At 44.8% G+C, this 24,563-nt stretch overlaps 3 protein-coding genes and 1 non-coding gene across 6 annotated transcripts; 2 read left to right on the top strand and 2 right to left on the bottom strand.

Annotated features, from left to right (window-relative positions):
• The first annotated feature begins 319 nt into the window (after positions 1 to 319).
• Positions 320 to 7,114, top strand: LOC127302975 (DEAD-box ATP-dependent RNA helicase 12). Of its 3 annotated transcripts, none has more exons than XM_051333721.2 (10): positions 320 to 829; positions 1,322 to 1,382; positions 1,503 to 1,737; positions 2,467 to 2,705; positions 3,121 to 3,372; positions 3,459 to 3,639; positions 5,592 to 5,680; positions 6,275 to 6,348; positions 6,460 to 6,585; positions 6,660 to 7,114. In XM_051333721.2, exons 1-9 carry the CDS (start codon positions 444 to 446, stop codon positions 6,536 to 6,538), a joined length of 1,596 nt encoding a protein of 531 aa, XP_051189681.1. In that variant the 5' UTR covers positions 320 to 443; the 3' UTR covers positions 6,539 to 6,585; positions 6,660 to 7,114. The 3 variants fall into 3 exon arrangements, 2 of the variants coding, with proteins under 2 accessions (XP_051189681.1, XP_051189675.1); XM_051333715.2 differs by having other exon boundaries at positions 6,653 to 7,114; XR_007853214.2 differs by having other exon boundaries at positions 321 to 829; positions 6,460 to 6,619; positions 6,706 to 7,114.
• A 2,879-nt stretch (positions 7,115 to 9,993) lies between these two features.
• LOC127302997 (tetraspanin-10) lies at positions 9,994 to 12,875 on the top strand. Its single transcript, XM_051333739.2, has 11 exons — positions 9,994 to 10,264; positions 10,795 to 10,907; positions 11,001 to 11,055; positions 11,171 to 11,226; positions 11,433 to 11,480; positions 11,700 to 11,748; positions 11,840 to 11,923; positions 12,047 to 12,114; positions 12,212 to 12,337; positions 12,419 to 12,494; positions 12,616 to 12,875. The coding sequence occupies exons 1-11, from the start codon at positions 10,211 to 10,213 to the stop codon at positions 12,688 to 12,690; spliced, it is 804 nt and encodes a 267-aa protein (XP_051189699.1). The 5' UTR covers positions 9,994 to 10,210; the 3' UTR covers positions 12,691 to 12,875.
• A 194-nt stretch (positions 12,876 to 13,069) lies between these two features.
• LOC127328016 (U2 spliceosomal RNA) lies at positions 13,070 to 13,265 on the bottom strand. The gene has a single exon (XR_007868927.1). It is a non-coding gene; the product is annotated as a U2 spliceosomal RNA (small nuclear RNA).
• A 3,476-nt stretch (positions 13,266 to 16,741) lies between these two features.
• Positions 16,742 to 20,086, bottom strand: LOC127294517 (uncharacterized). The gene is made up of 7 exons (XM_051324379.2): positions 19,960 to 20,086; positions 19,296 to 19,658; positions 18,043 to 18,217; positions 17,702 to 17,921; positions 17,262 to 17,398; positions 17,141 to 17,179; positions 16,742 to 17,046 (listed from the first exon to the last, which is right to left on the bottom strand). Exons 1-7 carry the CDS (start codon positions 19,989 to 19,991, stop codon positions 16,939 to 16,941), a joined length of 1,074 nt encoding a protein of 357 aa, XP_051180339.1. The 5' UTR covers positions 19,992 to 20,086; the 3' UTR covers positions 16,742 to 16,938.
• Between the last annotated feature and the right edge of the window lie 4,477 nt (positions 20,087 to 24,563).

Below are 24,563 nucleotides of genomic sequence, written 5' to 3'. Positions count from 1 at the left end.
CTAGTGTATAGATACCTCAGAAATAAGCTGTAGTCAGCGAAACTCCCTATGAAACAAGTGAAAAACAAGAGCAATTCGCAGTACGAACATCCAAATTGCACACATATACGAAACAACTCAATTGTAAATTGTAGTCCTCTGAAAATTCTATAACAAAGATGTTATATATGGGTTAATTTCGAAAATCAAGTTCAGAAGGCAACTTTTGTTTGAAAATTTCCGAGAATGGAAGTACTGCCATACAGTGCTCCCCTAAATAAAGTTTGAGAAAAAATATCTGAGTCCTCCCGAAGTCTACAATTCGAAACCGAGCGGTTCCGGATCGGATCCACCTCGTCCAAAGCCCAAAAGCGAGACCCACGCCTTCCGGAAGGGGCAAAACCGTCGGAACCCTAGATCCCTCGCGCCTCCTCGCCCCCAGCTCCAAAACCCTAGATCCCGCCATGCACCACCCGAGGGCCCGGTACCCACCCGGCTACGACTACGGCGGCGCCGGCGGAGGCGGCCGTGGAGGTAACGGCGGCGGCGGCGGCGGTGGAGGTGGAGGTAACGGCGGTGGGGGTGGCGGCGGAAACCAAAACTATTATGGTGGCCGAAACCCGCACCCGCAGCACCATGATTACCACCACCAGCAGCAGCAGCACGGGCAGAGGAATTCGTTCCCGCAACAGCAGCAGTACCAGCAGAGGAATTCGCTCTCGCAGCAGCAGCAGCAACAGCAGCAGCAGCAGCAGCATCAGCAGTGGCTGCGGCGGGACCAGGCCGCGGCCCAGGCATCAGGAGAGGCCGCGGCAAGGGCAGCGCCGCGGCTCGACGCCGTGGACACGAGGTACGGACCATTTTACTCGCAGCTTCGGCCAAGGTCCTTCTCCGAACGCTGCTTATGGCCGATTGCTAGGGTTTGTGCCGCGCGGATGTGATTCTTTTCTGGTGTGGCTGGGGGCTTGGGGGAGGATTAGCTGATTTCATGGTTAGGTTGTGTCCCTTAAGACTAGGCAGTGCTCTGCGTTGTTGTATCGCCCGTAGAAGCTTAACTCTTACCGTGTATAGGCTGTCAACGGAATAACTTGGGTGAAATATTGCACTGCGCTCCTCTGTTCTATTGCAATTGATTGCCCCCCCTGATTGGATGCGCTTTGTTTATGCAAATGGGCTGTGTTTTCATCTTGGTGCCCTACTGCTGGTGTTCTACTCTGCACCATAGGAATACTTCAGTTGCCAGTTTGTCATGTCATTAGTTAGCATGTTTATAACAAGATTTGCATTCAAATGAATTAGTTGGCGCTTTTAATTTAACAAGATCTTCCTTTGGCTGTTCCAGCTCTCAAGATTGGAAGGCACAGTTGAATATTCCAGCTCCAGATACTCGTTTCAGGACAGAGGTGATTATTTGCTGATGACATCATAGAATTATGCCTGGGCAATATTCTGTGAGAGGTGCTGAATAGCACCAATCTGCAAACATTAGTGTACTGATACAACATGTTTGATGTTCTACGTAGGATGTTACTGCAACAAAAGGCAACGAGTTTGAAGATTATTTTTTGAAGCGCGAACTACTGATGGGAATATATGAGAAGGGATTTGAAAGGCCATCTCCTATTCAAGAAGAGAGCATTCCAATTGCTCTTACTGGAAGTGATATTCTTGCAAGAGCGAAAAACGGCACTGGCAAGACTGCTGCATTTTGCATTCCAGCACTTGAAAAAATTGACCCAGAGAAAAATGCCATACAAGGTGAATTGCCACTCCTAGTGTTTGTTTTATAAGAATTAATCTAAGCCATACTTTTCCATTTTGTGTATAGCAATACAATTGACAATTGGTCAAAAGTTTGTGTCATGTTCCTGGCCAATCTTATATTTCCATAGCGTATCCATCTTCTGCCACAAGATCATTTTGTTATTTCTAGCATTCATGCTGTTGCATCTTGTATGCCAAAATGCGTACTCAATTGCTTAAATCTGTACGATCTTCTAAATATTTGGTATTCCCTCTGTTCCAAAAAAAAGCTTCTTAACTTTTGCTAGATACTAGATACGGATGTATCTATAACTAAAATATGTTTACATACATCTGAACCTAGACAAAGTTGAGAAGTTTTTTGTGGAACAGAAGGGAGTATGTTGAATGTATTATTTTTATAGAGATATATTGGTGGACAAAGTTTGCTAAAGGTATTAAATATTTAACTTGTTTTTTGTGGATAAGTAAACAATTTATGTTCCAGCATTCTCTGGTTGAAATATGGACTCAAATTTTAATGTAATGCGACGACAGCCATTTACTTAGCTGATTAGCTAATCACTCTCCACCCACCTACTCAAATCCCTTGCCAAGGATAATGTTTGTGGGTGCTAATTTGGCATTCACTTATTTAGTTAATTGTTATGTTATTGTGAACTAAAACTTTACGCACTATTTGTTGAACTTAACTCTATTTTCTTCATGAATTTTGTTCTTTAGTTGTTATATTGGTACCAACAAGGGAACTAGCCCTGCAGACTTCACAAGTTTGCAAAGAGCTTGGGAAGTACCTGAATATTGAAGTTATGGTGAGTACTGGAGGAACCAGCTTGAAGGACGACATTATGCGTTTGTACCAACCTGTTCATTTACTTGCTGGGACACCTGGACGGATACTGGACCTTACCAAGAAGGGGATTTGTATGCTGAACGAGTGTTCAATGCTCATTATGGACGAGGTATCATTTGAAAACCACAAAATTCAGATTCTGTTTTGTTGATCTATATGTACATCACAGATTTGAAGTATGCTACTTTTGTTGGGCTTATCTTTTGTTCATTTATTCCTTCTCATTACTTAATTGATCTTAAGTTATGGTACTTTAGCCAGCAGCATCATATAATCTTACCCGTCTTGGAAAAAGACTGAATTCTTCCCATGTCTTCTTATTGTTCTGGCTCTATGCATGTCAGTGCCTTTTTTTAATTGCCCTCAATTCCTTAAGTAGCGTACATTTACTAATCCGCCGATTTAAAGATGTTGTAAAATCCTGTAGTTTTTGGAACATCTTTGGCCTTTGTATTTTTGTTATTTGCTTATTAGAGCAAGTCAAGTACTTCTCTTCTGAAGAATTATGACCTGTTGTAATGCAGGCAGACAAGCTGTTGGCTCCTGAGTTTCAGCCTTCCGTGGAACAACTTATTCGCTACCTTCCAGCTAGTCGGCAACTATTGCTGTTTTCTGCAACCTTTCCTGTAACTGTCAAGGATTTCAAGCAGAAATATCTGCCTAGGCCTTATGTTATTAATCTGATGGATGAACTAACACTGAAAGGAATTTCACAATACTATGCTTTTGTAGAAGAAAGGCAAAAAGTTCATTGTCTGAACACACTTTTCTCAAAGGTACATATTACAAAAACTTGGTACCTGTTGTTTCCTGTATATACTGACAGTCTGAGACATTCTACCTTCTTGTGTTCTCTTGGCAGCTTCAAATAAACCAGTCTATTATATTCTGCAACTCTGTTAATAGAGTTGAGCTACTGGCTAAGAAAATCACTGAGCTTGGCTATTCGTGCTTCTACATTCATGCTAAAATGTTGCAAGACCATCGAAACCGAGTGTTTCATGATTTTCGCAATGGTGCTTGCAGAAACCTTGTGTGCACAGGTTCTCCCCCACCTTCTGCCTTCATAGTATTTTCCACTATTTTAGCAAATACCCTTAATCGCCTGTTATCTTGTTTTACAGTTTTATATGCTTTCTTCATACTAGGTGCTTCAAATCGTTTACCGTCTTCTTTCACTTCATGAGCATATCTTTGTGCTGCTTTATTATTCTCTCCCAGCATTACCTTGTTGATAATAAAATTGTCATCAGCTGGCCTCCAAAGCACACCCTTTGTGAATTGAAGTTTTGGACACAGTAAAGTGAACTTTAATTTGTTTTTTGCCAACTCATTTTGTCTTGAATCAAAATTTTAGTCTACTCTTGTAATCTTCTTTGCACTAAAACAACAACAAAAACAAAGCCTTCTGCCTCAAGCAAGTTGGATAGGCTAGATAGAAACCCAATAGAAACATATGTAAACCAAAAAGTGAAAAGGAGGAAATAAAGTACTCCCTCCGATTCATATTACTTGTCGTTAGTATGGATGTATCTAGAATTAAAATATGTCTAGATACACCCATATTATAGTCAATTAATATGGACCGGAGGGAGTAAATAAAGTACAAACTAAGATTCCAGCACATGGATTGCTGATTTCCATGCAGTCCTATCAAGAGCTACTCTCTAGGTACATTTCAATCCTTCAAGTCTCAGTTTACCCCCACCTCCCAATTCTACTTTCGTTGCCCTCTGCCCCTCCTAATATTTTCCGTACCCTTTAGAACCCCACTATTAACTGGTGCTTCTGGAGGCCTCCGCTGGATATAAACCGCCTTAGTCGGCATTGTAGTCTTCTTTGCACTAGAACCTGTCATTTGTTTTTTGTCCTTAACTTGTGTAGTCTTAATAAGCAATAATTTAGTCTACCCACGTAGACACGTAGTCTTGTTTGCGTTAAAAGTAATTCTACTTAATACAATAGCATTTCAATTCATTAACGTCTCATTACAGAGTATAATTTCTGTGTTTCACCTGGAATGTTGACTTGAGCTTGAAGATGTGGGAGGGACAAAATGGGATTGTACGAGGGTAGTTAAAAAAACCCGCTAAAGTTGTTCATGTTCAATTCATTAACGTCTACTTACAGAGTATAATATCTGTTTTATCTGGAATATTGACTTGAGTAGGGATGGCACCCGCAGGGTATGGGTACGGGTAGAGCCATCCCATACCCGTACCCATCACCTTTATTCTTACCCGTCACCCGTACCCATACCCGTCAACGGGTACAAGTTTTTCCCATACCCGAGACCCGACAGGGTAAATGGGTACCCGCGAGTAAAAATACCCGCGCTTAGAACACATCGAATTGATTAAAAAAATATGACAAGAGGTGAAGCGATCCTAAATAGGGGCCTAATCCTCACTAACCTACCAACGATTGTGAGACCGGGAAGCGTGAGATTTAGCCTAGCAACATGAAGGCATGATTAGGGAAAAAATTAAGTACTTTAGAATATTGCAGTGGCCTACTTGTTAATTTTAGATGGGTACATGGGTACGCGGGTATGGGTTCTATGATCCCATACCCGTACCCACTCCACCCGATGGGTATGATATTTTTCCATTTACAAACTTATGGGTAATATTTTGTCCCAAACCCGTATTCCTATTGGGTTTTTACCCGACGGGTACGCGGGTCATGGGTACCCATTGCCATCCCTAGACTTGAGCTTGAAGATGGTGGGAGGGACAAAATGGGATTGTACGTATGTAGTTAAAAAAACGTTTAAGTTGTTCACATGTCCAAGGAGTACTTGAAAATAACTAATCTGACTGATGTGTATATTGATTTATACTATCTTAATTATAATAATCTTACATTTAGTTGTGCTGTACTGCTTCAGGCCTATGATTGGCATACACATTCTAATAATGCATCACTATTTCGCACATTATTACCATAAAGTGCTATGAAGATCATTTCACTTAAGAAATTATTTTGGCTGCAGATCTTTTTACCAGAGGAATTGACATCCAAGCTGTTAATGTTGTCATTAATTTTGACTTCCCCAAGACTGCTGAAACATATTTGCATAGGGTAAGTAAGTTTATTTGCATTATGCATCCTCCATTCACTATTATGAGATGTTTTAGGTTTCTAGGCTCGTTTGTGTATGTTCACTCATTTCAGGCAGTATGTAGTCATCTTAAAATAGTGAACGGAGGGAGTACATGATTTCTGCACAGCAGTTTGATATTTTGGTTAACATATGGTTTCTGATGCTAATATTTTCAATGCAGGCTCTCTCTCTGATCTAGTAATTTTCCGTATATGCATGCATGGCTCATGTAAACCTGTGTGTGCTTAACCTTGATAGAGAATACTAACTCATTTGTCCAGATTTTCTTATTGCCTTGATTGCTATGGATATTGGGAGCCCACCACAGCCCTCCCCACAAAATTCCTTTTGGCAACGTCAGAGTCGTTGTACTGATACTAAATCTGCTGAAAATATGTCTGACATTTATTATTGTGTCACTACTGTTTTATTTGCTATGTCTAGTTCTTATTTATTATACAAACAAATAACCTCCAATAATATAAGACTATGAACAGCTTTTCCTCCCACTACTTGTATATTTTATAGCTTGATTCAGTTCTAAAAGTTTCACCCTTTTCACATTTTTCTAGGTTGGACGTTCTGGGAGATTTGGGCACCTCGGTTTGGCAGTGAACTTAATCACTTATGAGGACCGCTTCAACATGTAAGGATATTTTTCTGAAGTGGTTTATTAGGATATCTTGATAAAAAAAGGGAGTTCTTTTCTACCTAGTGTACCGAGATGTCTTAAGCTGTTCTGTTTTCTTCTTTGCAGGTATAGGATTGAGCAAGAACTTGGCACAGAAATAAAAACAATACCTCCACAGATTGACCTGGCAGAATATTGCCAATGATCAGTTTAACAGTATTAGAAGCACATCTTTTATGAAAACATCATTAGGCAAGTATACCAGATGTACATAGCACCTCATCAAGTAAGAAGCATGCTTCAAATATCGCTCTTTTAGATTGCAGATTTTGCTGTTCTGGATAAGAAGGGATGCACCCTTTTCATACACAGGGTTTATTTTCGTGCCTTGGTGATGCATCCAAGCTTCTACTTCTATCAGTGGAGAAGCGTTCTCTGCTGGCACGGGTGCTAATCATTTTAACTGTGGAGATGCACATTCGGCTGCTTGGAGATTGCGAAGTGGGGTCAACCCAAACATTATTTCTTGCTGCATGCATCTGCTCAAGATTGCCTATACATTTATTTTCTTGTTCAAATTCTGGTTGTGTTGGGATTCTGTTGCTTGAGTTTGTATCATCATATGGCGGCTCTTTTCTTTGCTTTCCTTTGCTTTCCTTTTCTGTTTGTACTAGGAGTATATCTTTTTAACTTGTTTCCCTTTTATCAGTTTCTTATGTTCTTGGTGTAGACGATAACCTGAGTATTTTCCTTGTATTCAGAATAACCTTGTTTATCTTGACATTGTCATAGTTGCGTGTGTTTCTGTTTAGTCCATTATTCAGCTATGAGAGCTAGAAATTGATATAATTTTTCCATTCTACTTCCTCCACTTCTTAGTACAATAAAATCACAACCAAATGTTCGAACCTGAGGGATGCCACTGTCAAACCTGTGATAACTTTGGCATTTTAAGTCAGCGAAATGTCATGATGCTAAATCTGATTCATCTTTGAAGGGTTTTAATCATTGTGGGGTTTTTGGTGCTATACCATTTAAAACGTACATTGGAGAATGGACTTTAAGACGACCACGTGTATGCAATGAACGACATTATCAAAGACTAATATTGGTTATCGGTCTACCTTTTGAAAATAATGTTTACTTGTGGAATTCTTAAAGTAGTGCAACCCAGAAGATTTTTTTATTACATATGGTGATTTGAACATATGATTGTATGTATGTAATGAAATTCAGATGATATAATAGTTTCTTGCAAGTTTTGTATGAATTCAAGCATTGGCTCTGAGAAAAATCCTATCTATTTTTCAATTAATTATCACATTGTTCTTAAAAAATATATCACATAGTTTTGAAATTCCGTGTCAAGCACTTAGTTTTTGGTTCATGTAATATCATGTTGTTTTCATATTTCCACATTTAGAAAATCTTTACGGCGAAATCCACAGCATTTTTTGGAATCCTCCGTTCGGAAGAGGCCCTAATCGTTGTTAGCCTTTTCAGTCACCACACAGGAGGTCAGCGCCATCTTTGTTCTCGCCTCAGTTTAATGTTGCTTCCCAGGCATTTAAATGTTGCTCAAATTTAAACGAGTACCTTAATCCGCCTGTCCTGTCATGTGGTTGTGTTGCCTCCCCATCCGCCCACTGTCATAGGGTGGTAGGTTCTCAAAATCACATGTTTCGAGGAGAATGGAACACAGATTCCCCAAAGCATATACTAGCTCAGTCCATAAATCTGGATGTATTTAGATGCTATTTAGTGTCTAAATACATTCAGATTTAGATATACTATGCACTACACTTGAATTTAATAACTCGCATCTTTTAAAAGATTTTCTCTCATTAGACAGAATACATGTCTATACAACTACGTGATTTTCAGTCCAAATTTATCTTCAGAGAATTAAAAAAAGACCTAGTTTTAAATGACAATATATGTCAAATTTTGTTCTTTTAGCATTTTAAATTGAACAAAGTCCACTTTTCCTCCTTGAACTCTTGGAAAGCACACTTTTGGCTCTAATTTTTTTAGAACTTCACTTTTCATCCTTTTTTATCGAGTTTAAGGTTTATTTTAAACCCGTGGCAGATACTTTTTTCGAGGTTGACGTAGGGGCCCATCGGTTGCTGTATTCCATCAAAAGAAGCCTAGCGTGCCCATGTTTTACAAACAAATTGGAGATATTGCAATGGGTAGAAGGGAGTAAAAGACAAATAAAACAAAAACAAACATACTAGAAACAAGAGAACACAAAAGGAAGGGGAGGTTAGCACCCGAAGCCCACCGACCCCCCGTGACGACATCACCTCAAGGGACGACCACCACAACTTGGCAAGGCGAGCGAGATGCGACGACGAAGGACCCGCAAAACCGAGACCAAGCACCATCAAAGGGCGTAGGGTAGCCGAGAATGGGGCGGCTACACCGTTGGGCTGACCCCGAGGTCAAAGGGAGATGCAGAATCGAGTCCCACCACAAGGCACATACATAATTAAAGTCGTAACTAATACACCACCTTGAATATCTCAAATCAACATGCAGGGAGGATCTTCGATGAGAACCTTAACACCGAAGGCAAGTAACCCTAGGAGCATGTAGTGGAATACATGGAGAGCGGAGGAGAGCACACAAAGAATCTTCATCGACACGGTAGAAGGGCGTCGAATAAGCGAGACCGTTTGACGACATCGGTGTAGCCATCAGTGAAGCCGATGGGCGTTGTGCCGCCGAGACCAAGCACAGTCGAAGGGCGTCGGATAACCGATAATGGAGAGACAGACATCGATGTGTCGCCTCATGGTCGAATGGCAACGCAAGCCGAGGCCACCCCGGGACATCTTGAAGCACTGCCTGGGCCACCCTGACCAAAACCTCGTCCGCAAGGAAACAATCCAAAGGCCGGCGAGAAGACCCGAGGCGATGCCGCTTGGCACATGTAAGGCTCCAAGGTGATGCCTCCAGAGAGGATCAGCGGAACGAAGACGATGCCGAGAGGTTCGAGTCTGAGATTTCTCCTGGAGCGCTCACAGGAGCAACACAGGTGTGCAACCCACGCAGTATCGGAACGATCCGTCCTCACCACATCCGCAGCGCCAAGGACGAGAAGCAGAGGTCCTTTCCCATGGAAGAAGGGCAGCGGCCCGGCCTAGGAACAGATCTACCGTGCGAGATCTGCCGCAACATGAGGCTAGGTAGGACCAGGAGCCAGCCGCCAACCACCGGCCATGGGCGCGAGGAACAACGACCACCGGCACCAAGGCGACCAGCCACCCCGGGAGTGGAGGAAGCGTGGCAAATACTTGTCCGGCTCAAGTGGGGCAAGGACCAAAAGTGAATGGTTTTGTGAGTTGAAGGTTCATTTTAAACCGAAGAGAAGTTGTGGGAATAAAAGTGAACTCTTACTACAATTTAAGGACCAGAAGTGAACTTCCTTGTTTTAAATTTAGTCCCAAAATTCGTGGCATACATGTTGCGGGTCAAATTTCTCAGGATTCGTCGCTGAATTTTTCATAACTTTGTGCTGTGTGCGAAAGGGGAAATGGCAAAAGGGGCCGCGGCCGCCGTTCAAACCCGACCAAAAGTAGGACCCTTTCCTCTGCCCTCACCGGCTGACACCTCTGCCCCACACGTCATCGTTCCTACAAGGATGCGACCACTCTGCTGCTTCCCCATCTCTCACTCTCTCTCTCTGCCCGTGTGCCAAGCTTAACTGCACGCACTCGCTGACACGGGCAGGCAGGGGCAGGTCCGTCAGGAAGGTGCCGCACCGCCGCGACCCGGGTCTCGCTGTCTCCGGCGGCGCACTCGCAGATCTCCACTCGTCAGTCCTAACTCCGTCTCTGTCCCGTCCGGAATCCAGTGACTTCGGGTCGGGATGGGCAGCAGCACCAGCACCTTCGTCATCAGGTGGATCAACTTCTTCACCATGGTCAGTCAGCCCCCTTCCTCGCCTCCCTTTTCCTACCTGCTCCGCTCCGGTGCTTCTCGCTCCCCGATGGGCGGCCGAGCCGCTTCCAACTGCCGCTGCTTCCGAGGCTCCCGAGCGGCTTACTGCACATTGTTTTCTCGGATGCTTAGCTTTTTCCGGAATTGGGTTCCAAATTATTTTGGCGCGGCACATTTCGAGTACTAGCCAGTTGAACTGCCTGGTTGGTTTCTGAATTTCAACCGACAATCGTAGCATTTCTCTTCCCCTTGTTTTTGCCTCATGTTTGTTCCCATCTGGTGTGTCTCTGTCCATTATTATTTTTTAGTTGTATTGCATCCTTATCCTGTCATCTCGCAATGATCCATCCTTGCCAATTGTTAACATCTTTCTTTTGGAATTATTAATCTCTATAACTTAATGTTAAGGATAGTGCTCCACACAGTTTAATGCCGGGCCCTCTAGAAAGGATGGCTTCCTTTTTCCTGTTCGGCGCGCATTATGATGCTCTTCAATTGCTCTTTGTTGAACAGATGCTGGCGATACTGGTGGTGGGTTTTGGGTTCTGGATGAGCACCCACAACGACGAATGCAGACGGTCCCTCACCATCCCTGTCATGGCTCTCGGAGGAGTCATTTTTCTCATGTATGCCTATCTCCAATTGTATCCCCACCGGCCACCGCGTCAGTGAACAATACTGCTTCACATTATTAACCTGGTTTAGTGCCGATGCCGCAGGTCGCTTGCGGGATTCGTGGGTGCTTGGAAGAACATTTCGTGCTTGCTCTGGACAGTATCCTTATCGTGACATTTGATGCATAAACTTGCAGCCACATCAGTGCCACTGATGTTGGTTGCTGTCTTGGTACTTTTGGAGTTACTTGTTGCCTTGACATGTGGGTATCTAGTATCTAACAATGCTATTCGTGGTCCTGGTGGCAATCATGGTGTTCACTGTGCTTGCGTAAGTTGCTCTGATTCATTCGCGAGCAAAACTTTTAGTTGGTGGCAATCATGGTTGTACTATTTATTTGTAATTTTGCTTGAGTGTGCATTGATTAGTTGATGGGATTTAATTATAGAGCTTTATTATCATTTGACTTAGTAAATCAGTAGCCCACTTTAGTGGTAGCATGTTTTCTTAACTCATCTTGCTTTCTAATGTTGCAGGTTTATCATTACAAATACTGGATCTGGACATGCTGTTGCTGGGGCTAGGTATCTGACTATATGTTAATAGAATGATTCAAATGCCAAATGACAAGTTGAAGAAATGTATCACTTATCATATGAAAAGTTCAAAACTTGCACTATGTGGCCAATTTTGTCGATTTTCTGTCTGCTTGTCACTACATGAACTGTGAACAAAATTGCTTTCTGCAAAGAACACATTGCATGCATAGGGTTCTCAGTTGCCATTTCTCATGTTCTATACAGATATAAAGAGTATCGTCTTCAGGACTATAGCTCTTGGTTCATCAAACAGGTATGTGGGGAAGTTTGTTTCCCTCCATTTTTTCCAGTATGCAATTTATTCTATGCTGGCAACGGTATAACTTGACTTTTTTATTTTAAAGCTCAACGACACTGAAAAATGGACCCATCTTAGAAGTTGCCTTGTGAAATCGGATGATTGCAGTAGCCTGTCAAAAAGATACAAGGTCTCTCCTTTTCTGCATACCTTATTTTACCTGATGTGATGTCTCAAAGTTTCTACCATTCCTATTGCGGTGATTTTAGTTATACCATTTTACTTGATACAGAATCTTTTTTACTTGATGCAGACTCTAAAACAATACAAGCTTGCTGATCTGACTCCCATTGAATCTGGCTGTTGCCGCCCACCGGCTGAGTATGCCCCCCCTGTACCTTGCACATTCTATTCTGGACCTGTAATTGTTTGTCATCAGAGTGTGACATGGTTGCGGTATTTCTCTAAACATTGCCAGGTGTGGATATCCAGCTTTGAATGCTTCCAACTTTGATCTGAGCTTCCATCCGGTGAGCACAAACGTCGACTGCAAACTGTACAAAAATGACAAGTCCCTAAGGTGTTATGACTGCAATTCTTGCAAGTAAGCTGTTCATCTCCTATTCGACCTTCGAAATGCCAAACCTTATTGCAATCTCAGTGCTTATGTGAAGTTTTGCTTCAGAGCTGGCGTTGCGCAATATATGAAAACAGAGTGGCGGGTGGTTGCCATATTCAATGTGATATTGTTTGTTATTCTGGTAAGCTCAATTTTCCCTCAAATGTGATATAGTATATGCTCTTTCTCAACACAGTAAATTGCCCACGTTTATCTCTTATCATGACTTTCTAATAGTTGTATGCGCTTTGCTTTTTTGCTAGTCATTGGTGTACTTTGTTGGGTGCTGCGCACGTCGACATGCTGGAGGTAGCGATTCTAAACTCCCTGGAAGATGACAGCCGTCCTTTGAAGTGAATCTTCCTATGTGACTTGTGTCAAAGCAAGAGTTAGATTTGACGTCCCTTGTGATAACATTGTTCATTCAAGTTTAGTTAATGAAATGCAATGCCGAGGCTTTTATTATGTGTTGCTTGGTGTGCTGTGTACACAAATGAGGAAGAATGGCGAGCCCCTTCTGAAATACTGCAACCTTGGCAGTCTCACAACAATTATGGCTTTGTGTACCTCTGTCTCTGTTTATGTTGCCACAGCAATATGCACGTCCATATCTAGTAAGACAAAGCCATTTCTTCTAGTCTTTATGCCCAAAGTTAGCACACTGTGAGAGCAAATATCATGGTTTAAGCATAAAGGTTGAAACTTAAGTTGATTTGGTTGGGGTGCGCCGGCCCAGGCAGCAGTGCAACGCCTGGGCGACACCCAAGGGCCCCAGCAGCAAGCTACTGTGGTGGACCCTTCCCCACAAAAAATAAATTTAATATCGTTGTGGGCACATGGCCCACATATCAGATATTAAACTGATAAGAACAGATACTACACTTGATCTTAGCCAAAAGGCCGAGAAAGGTATGCTTTGAATCGTTGCCCTGGGTCTGCTTATATACTGGTTCTCCACCTCCCGTGCGCTCCCGCTCAGCGGTGTGGGACTAAACGCGAGAGCACAGCACGGCGCAACCTGCTCGACCGAAATTCTTAATAGAAAGGAGGCTTAACTTGTATGGGCCAACGGACTGGGCTGAGAAGAAAGCCCAAGGCTAATGCGGGCTAAAGAAATGAGCCCGCATCTCTTTCCCCTGGGATACCTGCGCTTCCGACTCTTCAGTATACACGATTACACGTCCAAGAATTCAGTAACTTTAGTTGTGACTTTTGAGCACAGTAAGGAGAAATCAGCTAGAACCTTCGTAAATAAGCTTAGTAATCTTTACTTTTCCTACGTGAATGGATTTTGTACACACGAGGATGGGTACACGAGTTATCTTACCGTCTAAAATTTACGTAAAGATTCGTGCAATTTAGAGCAAAGTAAAGAGCACCTGGCCTTTTCCTGCCATCACTCTGTTCCATCTCTAGAGCCTAGATACTAGAGTAGACACTGTGCTCTCTCCGTTGTTCATACCATCATGTTCCTGGACAGAGATGATGTAAGGGCATCTCCAACCACGCGACCCAAATGGACGCGTTGGGCCGTTCGGTTTGGGCCGTTTGGGTGGCCAAGTGGACACGCGGACAGCGGCCCGAGTCCGCGTGTCCGTTTGGGTCGCGCGCTGCGCTCAACGCGCGGACGCAGCGCATAATCAAGGAAATAGAAAAACATTTGAAAAAAAATGCGAATTTAAACGAAATTTAATTGAACATATGCCCTATTTTGGGCAAATTTGTACATAGCCCTATTTTGGGCAAATAAAACTAACAAAAGAAGCCCCTATATGGGCTTTTAAATTTAAACTAATATAAAAAACCCTCTATTAGGGTTTGGTCGGCGGCGCGGTGGCCGCCGGTGCGCCGCCTAGCCCCTGTGGGCGTCGTCGGCGACGCGCTGTTGTGGCTGGACCGCGCCAGGGACTCCGGCCACGGAGACCACAAGGCCTCCTCCCAGGCCGAGTGGGGGTCCGGAGCCACCCGAGGCTGCGGCGGCGCACGGAGCAGCGCCGCCTCCTCCCGAGGCGTCGCTGCCTCTCTGCCGTGCGCGGCGCCCGGCCTCCTCCCGCCGCGCCGCCTCCTCCTCCTCCCGTCGCGCCCGGCGGGCCTGGGCGTAGAGCTCCCGACCCTCCGCCTCCTCGACCTCCCGCCGGGCCGCCTCCTCCATCTCGGAGGTGCGAATGGCCGCATGGAGGTGCGGCCATTTCGCCTCCTCCTCCGCCGCCGAGATCATCGGCGCGGCGCGGAGGTCCGGTCCTCCTCCGAGGACTCGGGCCGGCTCGAGCAGAGAGGCGGCGGTTGCGGCAATGTCGCGCCGCCGCGGGCGGCCTCTCCGATGTGGAGGCCGCCTCGGTTTCTTCCCGCAGCCCGCAGCCGCCGGCGGGCCGCTCGCCTCGTCGTCGTTGGCGGAAGCGAACCGTCGCTTGGCCATGGCGGCGGTTTCGCTGCGGGGAGTGGAGTGGGGACTGGAGTGGAGGGCAAGATCCCCTCCAGTCCCCATTTAATAGACTCCCTGGTCATCGACAGGTGGGCCCCAGGGAGACGAGGCGCCCAGCGCCCGGACGCGAGCGGATGGCGCGTGCCATCCGCGGCCACGCAAACCTAGCCCAGATTTGGGCCGGGTTTGCGTCGTTCCGGACGCCGCGGCCGTCCGCTTTTGCGGTGCGTCCCCGCGTTGGGCCGCGTTTTTGTCCGGCTCGACCCATCCGGACGCGCGGGCGCGGTTTGGATCGCCCCGTTGGAGCTATGTGTATTTTTTAAAAAGTTTCGTCTCCAACTCTCCATTCTCTTTCCTCACTAGCACTTCTTCCGTCACTTGGCTCTCCGCAGCCAGTGCAATCTCCAGTTCGTTTTTTTGAGGGCAACTACGGCGGGCAAAAGCCTGCAATCTCCAGTTCGTTTGTCTCCCTTCTCCAAACGCTGGGAACAATGTACGTCAGATCGAATGTCACAGCGGAGCCGGATTTGCCTTCCCCACCGTTGTCGGGTAGAGCTCCTCCACGTCGACCCCATCTCCTCCTCTTACGCCATCCTAGCTGGCTCTGCCAACGCCGCCGCCGCCACCGTCCCCTGGGAGGGATCCACTCATCCACCTACGTCGCTGGTGGCTGCATACGTGTCCCGAAGCCTCGCTCCTCTAGGTACTGTACTCTCTTCATGGCGGGGCGGTGGAGCATGTAGCAGAGAAAATGATCGCTGGTGGCTACAGGTTTGCAGCTGTGCTGGTTTCACTTGAAGAATGGCGACTCTTCTTCAGATTCTGGCTACCGAGCTGTCGACGAGGATGATGACGAGGTGCTGAGCCACTGGTGATGTTCCAGCGACATGGTGGCCGAAACATCACGCAGCACCGGGTCCGCGCTTGGCGCGTGTAATAGATTAGAAATCAAATTTCAGCTTCGGGTACTGACCGTGCGAGTTCTTCAATTTCATTAGTCGTCAGTTAGCAATTAGTAAGTTTGCAATTTGCAGCAGGCAGATGTTTTTGGCAACGGAGTCAGTCGTTATAAAGACTTCTCAGCTCAAACTGTACCATTCAAGAGTTTACAATCAAAATGCGACAGATTGTAGAGGACAGCCTGTTCTCAAATCAAGTAGCTTGTGAGCACAACCTGTTCTCAATTCAAGTAAATCAGCCTCTTATTTGTGACTGTAGCACGTGGTGATGCGGGAGAGACTCATTTGTGTCAATATGTGAATTTTCGAAGGAGCAGCAGGATATTGGCCGGCGACGTGGAGTTCACGTACGCACGCGTGCGGCCGTCAACGGCGAGCAGCTCGGCGCTGACGTCAAGTCAGGTGCGCAGCGTGTGGCTGTCAACGGCCGTCAGCCTGGCCACTGACATGAAGATGAAGTCCAGGTGTGTGGCCGTCGAGGGCAAGCAGCTCGATCGGCCGCTAACATGAAATTCAGATTGCGGGTGCGTGCGGCCGTCGACGGTGAGTATCGGCCGGCGACGTGAAGTCCAGGTACGTGTAGGTATATGTGCCGCCATCGCGGCCGACGCGGCGGTCCAGCTGCAGGCTAACGAAGTAGTTGAGCGATAAGTACGTCCGCCGTGGTCGATCTGAACTCTGAAGTCTGAACGAGAGCAAAGCATGGGGTAAGTGCAGTTCCAGATTTTTGGCGACAAGCATTGGCATACTCATCACATCAGCAGTGGCAGTGTGGGAACCTAGCGACAGTTCCTGGGAGCTCAGACTTCCTGGGAGCTATAGTTCTCGCTCGACAGTGGCAGTGTGGGGACCTAGCAACGTCTTCAGGTCACATCACATCAGCACATCTATGGACTATGATTCTCCTCTCAGAGCACGAGACTATGGAAGGCTCTAACTTTTTCCGAATCTCAAAGCTAACGAACGTCAATGATAGCTTCCACACCCATGTCTGTTCTCTTAATTAAATACAAATTGTTATAAACAAAAATCCGTCGCAAACCAAATAATCTCCCAATGCAACTTTAGGGCATCCTTTTCTTCTTGCGCCTAAATAACATGAAATACGCCGCTTTGGTCTACAACTTGGGAAGATAAACACTAACAGACCTGCTGATCCGAATATACATACTCCTACATTGAGTCCCAGAAAGTGCAAGGTGATGTCATGTTTCACGCCCAAACACCCTCCTCAGATCTTCTTCAGTTATGTTAGGTGGAGGGTCTTTGTCGAGGCCCAGTTCAGCCACAATACGTTCTTCAACATCATAGTCCTAAAGAAAATACACAAGAAAAGATTAAGAAATCGAGCAATCAACATCATGCAGCTGCAAATGGTAATAAACCAAAAACAAGATATGGCATTACCGCGTACATACGTCTTATCCTAGTCTCCTCAGCCTCCTCCTTTGAAAAGAGGGGGAAACAATTGTAATTAACAACGAAGAAACACAATATTAAATGTTCACTAGGAGATAGATCATCATACGTTATCAGAATTATCAGCGTCACTCCTATCATATCCAAATGACGAATATGTGTCCAAGTGACCACCAGTGTATGCATCATCCTTGCTGGGGTGCTTCATGTAAGCACTTCCATTATTTATACAACCATAGCAGTGACCTATTTTCAACCGAAAAAAATAACAGAGGGAATTAGTATGACTGTCAAATGCCCAGCCAGGCATAAACATATAATAATGAACATGTGTATATACATCCATTACACATGACAGCATGAAGCAGTTTTGAGGTATTACAAATGTCATGAAGGGAAACAGACACAGGCAAAAAAAAAAAAAAAAAAAAAAAAAAACAGGTGGACTTAGAAAATGTCAATATCTAACAGCAACAGATAAGTTCGAGTTAGTGCAACCCACAAATTATAGCTGAAAATTACTCCATCTTAGATAAGAGCGTAGATTACCATTGTCATTATGTTCAACCATGCAGAAACAGTTAACCACCAATTCTAATTGTTCTCCTTTCATAAATTTGACTTCAACAAAGAACATACTGTCTTTGCTACGGTCAATATCCTCAGCTCCATTCCTATTTGCAGTGAAATTCAAATGATAGTAGCTACCGATACTACTCTCAGAAATATACTGGCAGTGAAGAAATTCTTTGAGTTCATATGGAAGATCCTGAAACCAAGGAACATGAATCGTATTAGCAATTTTTACATGCATAAGACAATAAGACATAGTCCAATACTGGAAGTGGCATAGGTAATAAGGACAGGAGGAAGGGAGAGCAAAACCCCACAGGTTGGTGATTCTCGTTATACTGGTCCATTAAAGCTTGAACCAATGAGCGCATCGGATCAAGAGTTTTCTCAATCACTTGTGATTTTGTACGTTTCTTCCTTGTCCCGTCAGGCCAGTAAAGGCATCGTCGTATAGCCATCTCCTTTTGAGAAACCCCAGCTAGCTCCTTGCACCTAATTTATAAAGGAGCATTCTATGAGGTCAGTACATTGTACTTTCTCAGAAGTAGGGAATATGTGAAACTATGCTAAAGTTATCAGCCTGACAAAGAGCTAGGGTGATTAGTTTGTATGGAAGGATGTTAGTGCGGATCGAACAGCTCCCAAGTTGCACCTAACATATATCAAGCTAGCAATCGTCTAAAATGAACCAAAATGAAGTGCTTACATGCCAAGTTAAAAACATGTACTTCCGCTGTTCACTAATATAAGACGTTCTGCCAAGCTAAATCAGCATGCCAAAACATCTTATATTAGTGAACGAAGGGATTAATTCTTTTTCATTTTTAAAGACAGAACCCATCTTTCATTTTAGATCCCAGCTCAGTGTGCTCTTATACACTGTTTTTGACTTAATGCTCTGGTTGCCACCATTGTTTAGTATTAGAAAAGATAGTTACATATGTGCACATAGTTAAAACTTAAAGGCTAAACAATTATAGAAATTACAGCTCACATAACTAGGCTAGATACAAAATAATGCACCCTTTACTTTAAGAACTGGAACATTTAAAATTAGCTTAGGAATATATTCATGGGCGGGCCTAGGATTTATTTAATGGGTATTCAAAATAAAAGAAATTACCAAGAGAAATAGCAAAAAAGGTGAACGTATGGGAGATTGAACCCAAGACATGCTACTGACGGTACTCACCTGTAGCCATCTGCGTTACAGTGTCAACCATAAAAATGGTTTCGATACATGGTATACCTTAGTTTATGGCTGTATCATATAATATGAAAATTTTGCCAAGTTTTTTGGGTATTCACCTGAATACCCATGAATATACATGGGCCCGCCCATGAATATATTCTTTATGAACTTGTCAACTTTCCTACAGACAAACTTAGCGGCATCTATATTTTTCCATAGTTATGCTATATAATTGTGCTTATATTTTCTGAATTACATCATAGAGGCATGTGGACGTGTACCCCTGTTTGAATATGATCGGTTGCAACTTTGCAATTATGAACATAAATTGGGATAATGAAGACGATAAAAATCTAGAACAAAATTGAGAAATATTACATCATTGGACTCCGACGGTCACGAAGATAGCGGTCGATGGCATTGTCCGCTTCTTGTAAGCTCTGAAACTGTCCACCCACAGGAGGATATGTGTGGAAAGATCCATTCTGATCAACCCTGATGTAAAACGTCGAATTCCAATCACGACGTAACCGGACCAAAAGGGACGACCCGGGAGACGTGGAAATGTAGCTTCGCGATACTGGCAAGAACACAGCAGTGTGACCAGCAACTGCCCGGCGAGACCAGAAAGTATCGGATTCCTTCGTTGCTATAGAGTTGAGGAACTCCTTCCAGGATGATTCATCTGGTACTTGCAGAGTTTGTGCAGATGTAAGCTTAGAAACACATTCCTCGTCATACCTGCAGCAGAACAAGGTCGATATACGAGTAGAACAACAATTAACCTTGGGAAACGAGTAATTCATGTAGGCGTCCTCGTCGTGCAGCTCGTGCTATGATCAATTTTCTGTTTTCTTTCTTCAAAACAAAGAGTGCAAAAGGCCAAAAGCAGATAAAGGCTAGAAAATCCAGAAGAATACATGGATATCTGCATACCAGAACCCTCTCGTTCCCAAGGATTCCCCATCGGTAACTAATTCTATCAACGCCCCTTTTCGACGACGACGAGTAGATTGGAAACAGAAAACAAATCGGGACATACGTATGGTGGACGATGGATCGGGACCCGGACATCCAGCGCGGAACGGGGTCGGCCGGCGGGTCGACGGTGTAGCCGCTGCTGTTCCGGGACGCCGCGGCGTTTTGCAGGCTGCTGTGAGCAAGAGGGCTGGCGGGGAGGCCGGTTATGGTGATTATGCAGGTTTCGATCAGAGAAGGGTTTTATATTAGTACTAGGACAAAACCCGTGCGTTGCTACGGGTTATTTTTCATAGATATTTTTAAAACCATTGAAAATTTGTCCATTTATTATTATCTTGGTTAATAAACAAGCTCTCTTTTTAAGGCTAGACTCACCAAGGCCTTTGATGTCATATTATGGGATATTTGTTTGTGCTCCTCGAGCATATGGGTTTTGATGTATACTTGTACGACTGGATCTCCCTCCTATCTGATGTCATTTCCTATCCTTCTAAGAAACGCTTGTGGAATCCTTATTGTTCACCGCCGGTGTCTACGCTAGGGAGACCCTCATACCATCCCTCCTTTTCATTCTTGTGATTGACTTGCTTCGGTCAGTGACGTGCATTGTGAAATCATGATCAAGCCACATTAAACACCTTGTTTGACCATTATTTTCTTCTCACTTATTTCTCTCTTGTTTTCTGTTTCCTTACCTTTCGTTTTTCGACCTCCATATGTACTCTACATATTACCCCTGATAATTCATGAAATCCAGGGTTTAGCTGGATATGTTTCGGAAAAAGAACCCTTAATAAAACAGTTACTCTATAGCTTTTTTTAAGGCCAAAAGAGATTTCAGTCATTCGTTATATCCCATTGGCTTCATTGAGACATAACCACACGAGCTATCTGTTTTTGAAGGAAACAATTCTCGTCAGCATGCATCTACACCCGTTTGACGGATATAAACAGGGCAGCTCGGTTCTTTTCCCTTTTGGCAAAGCAAATCTCCATGAAGGAAGCCTGGAAATCTACTGCATGCATCAGCAAAAACTGCACGCAGACGCAGGCGCAGGCGCGACAACCTATTGCGGTACTGCCTCTCTTTGGAGAATAACTGGAGATTCATTAGGTATCTGATCGTATGTTACAGGTACTCATGATTATACCTTATCCCTTGTCCATATGAAATATCATATACCAGGTAATTTATCACAGAGGCTCCTGTAAGAGGATATGTTCATGTACTGCTCCAGATTCCGGCTCGTCTTCCGCCACCGGGCCCGACACACTTCTTCGCTGCCCCGCGCGGCTGCCCTTCCATCGTGCGAAACTCAAGGTGGACAGTGTACCGAGTTCTGGCACTCCGGCATGTGCCGCACGTCAGCAGCGGCACCGTATGTCCGTATGCGCTGCGGCCGCCCCTCCCCGCGAGTCCACCGGCGGAGGCGCCGTCTCCTCGGGGCACACCGGGAACAGGCTGGGCCGTCGACCGTCTCGCCGACGACGCACAGGCCTCTGCCGGAGCTGATCGACATTGGTGTGGCGAGCATATCTGGGGTACGTGGGCGAGCCGACGAGCCGTTCCACGACACGGCTGCAGGGCCTGCCTCCAAACGTAGGCCTTGTCTAGCCACAGGCCGAGGACGCGACAAACATGATGTGCTTGCACGGCGCAGCTTCTGGCGAGCTTCCCTCTGGCCAGCGAGAGGCAGCACGTCGACCTCCAGCGGTGCTAGGAGCTGCCAAGGCCGCGTACAATGGCGAGGTGCCGCGAGGGATTCGGTGGACTTTGTCGACCTCGAAATTACCATTGTCACGCACGATCTAACCAGCTGGCGGAATACTTCTGATTCCTCCTCCGTCTTGCTGATTAATGAAAAGCTCAGCCTCGGCTTCGAGTCGCCGTGTCCTTTCGTTGATCAACTCGGCCGTGAAAATCTCTGCCAGGCTTTCCAAGTAGTCGGTTGTGGGAGGTAGCCATCGCCTGGCGAGCCCTTGAGGCTGGCTACGGCTTGGCTGATCAGCTGCGCGGATCGAAATCGAGAGCAGGAAAGTACGGAGTACTGAGGGAAAATATCCGCGAGAGCGCTTATACAAATAGAGGAGGGGTGGCGTGGGGCAGAGCCGCAGAGGGATGAGATTGGAGCTGTTACGGCACACACGGGTTGGTGGTGCTCGCGGTCTCCAGAAACTTCTGCGCGACAAATTCAGCCAAGAACGTATGAAGCCTGGAGTCCAGGATGACGGACGAAAACATTGGCTGAGGCTCACCGACGGAAACAAACGGACCATACCAAGGAAACACTTCTCCCTTTATTATTAGGTATAGGAAAAGTGCCCGTGCGATGCACCGGGTTGTTATTCAATAAATATTTTGACATCATGTGTGACACTGGTGAACACCTAGCCGATGGCAATCACAATCACCCACGTCGTTTCTCTCGAGGCAAGCCTTCACATTATTTTTCCCTCTCCGTAGTAGGCCATGTGTAAGAGCTGACATTGCCTGCTCGGTAAACTTATTATCCATTCTCGGAAAATATATTTTTCATGTCCCACCGGTATGCATCCCACGATGCAGCAGCCTGTCATCGTAATCCTCTCCATTTCATTTTTCCTTGCGGCCCACCTGCCCTAGCAAAGGCCCAAGGCCCAGTCGGTCAAGCTCTCCACTAATCCTAATCCTCTTTGTCCTTACCACTTTCTTCGACACACTCATGCCGCTAGCCCGGTGCCTCTCTCTCACCCGTATCGACCCAACGCAACGTGTCTCCTCTCTTCGTCACGCAACCTCCAGCGCTCAAGCACTGAAGACACTCGATGCCGCCTCTTCTCTCTATCGTCTTATGGACAGCGTGCCCTTCCCCACACAGCGCGAAGAACGCAGTAGGGGCGCACCCATATATCGATCAAATTAACTTTGGATGAACAATCGACGAAGGACCTTTTTTTGTGCAAAAATCGACCATTCATTGGAAGTCAAACGAAAGCATCAAATTTTACTCTTTTTATATCAACTTGGATAACTCTCTTAAAAAAATACATATTTATTTTGAACTAACTCACACTCACTAAATTCCATCAGCTTGTCTTATTTTGATGCAGATTAGTCGATCGTAGCGAGTAATATTTTCTTTTACTGTTTTGAAGATGCATCCCCGGCACCGACGGGCATATGTGTATTCAGCTGAATACCCATTGTTTTTTGACAGAAAAAATCGTGTTATATTAAGTCCAATAAATCTAGGCCAGACCAGCAGCACAACGGCATCAGTACCTAGGCTCCCGTGAGGCCACAGTCCCGCACGGCGCAGCTTTTTTGAGTTTAAATACCATGATCCCCGCTGTTAGGTGGAGGCGCTATCATCTCGTTGGTGCACATCCTCCCGCGTCCAAATCGACAATGAGGAGGCGAGGAGGTTGTTCCATGGAGCTCGACAAATCCTAGTCCTTTGGTTGTATCTCCTACTCCTGTTCCCGTTTAAATGACATGCAAGCATCAGCTCACCTCCATCCAATTTAATTACAGATGCACTGTACAACCGACAATCCCGCCCCCATTTGATTAGCTCACAGCCGACAATCCCATCGATTTGCTTGATGATTCCCCTTTTTAGGGATGCTTCATGATTTCTTTGGTCAGCTTCGTGATACTCTGCAATTTTTCAACGTATATAAACATGTGGAAATAGATGTAGCGAAGCAGGGTGGGACTAAACATGAGTCTACGATCGAGCCCCAGTCAGACTGGAGTTGTTGAGAAGCTTGATAGCCTCCCAAGGAATTTAAGCCCAGAACGGTACGTGGATCCCAGCCTAGAACGTGAGAGACAACCATAATAAAGACTGGGCCGACTTTTTATTCCACCACGCCCACGGCCCAACTTTGACGGATCAGTGGAACGAGAAAACGTTTGCCTGCAAGTTAGCGAACCGGTAAGGGCAACTGCAGTATTATGTATTTTGGTGCGAGGGCAAAACGGTCCAATAAAAAGCGTTGACGAAATTTTTTGGCAGAAACCTTAGCTCCTTTATTATTAGGTATAGATTAGGTATAGATTTAGATGGCGTATTTTTTAAAAAAACCATAGCATAAATTTGGTCAAACCTTATTGGTATTCTGGTATTATAACAAGGTTTAGAACAGCGTGCTAAAATAAATAGTGGCGCCATCCTCCAAATGCTATGCATACTATAACGTGCTATATTCCAAATAGCATTTTGAAAATAGCACCGGATAAAGTTTAAAAATAAAGAATTTCAGTCCAAAAGTGAGATTTATACATACATAATCACACACAAAAAATAGTTCCTCAATTTTTTTAGAAACCTAACAGCAATATTTCACGAGGCAATGATATAATATAAATTATTTATTAAGAATGATTAGTATTACCGATATTATCTTCCGATTCAGAAGAAGAATTAACAGATTGACCGTTCATCACCACAACAAACAAAAGAAAATTTCTTTTTTTTTTCTTAACAAAGAAAACTCAAAAATCCTTGTATCAATAGGCTGCAAAAATAGCAAGCTAACGCTATAACGTTTTAGCGCGATATAACATGCTATTTTGTAAGTAACGTCATAACGAGCAAAATTACTAAAATTTAGCATGGCCGGTTAAAATGTGCTATAGTGCGCTATTAGCGAAGAAATAATGTGCTATTTTAAACTTTG

Source organism: Lolium perenne, chromosome 1, assembly GCF_019359855.2.
Source record: "Lolium perenne isolate Kyuss_39 chromosome 1, Kyuss_2.0, whole genome shotgun sequence".
Lineage (NCBI taxonomy): Eukaryota > Viridiplantae > Streptophyta > Magnoliopsida > Poales > Poaceae > Lolium > Lolium perenne.
This window is presented reverse-complemented; position numbering and strand designations above follow the sequence as displayed.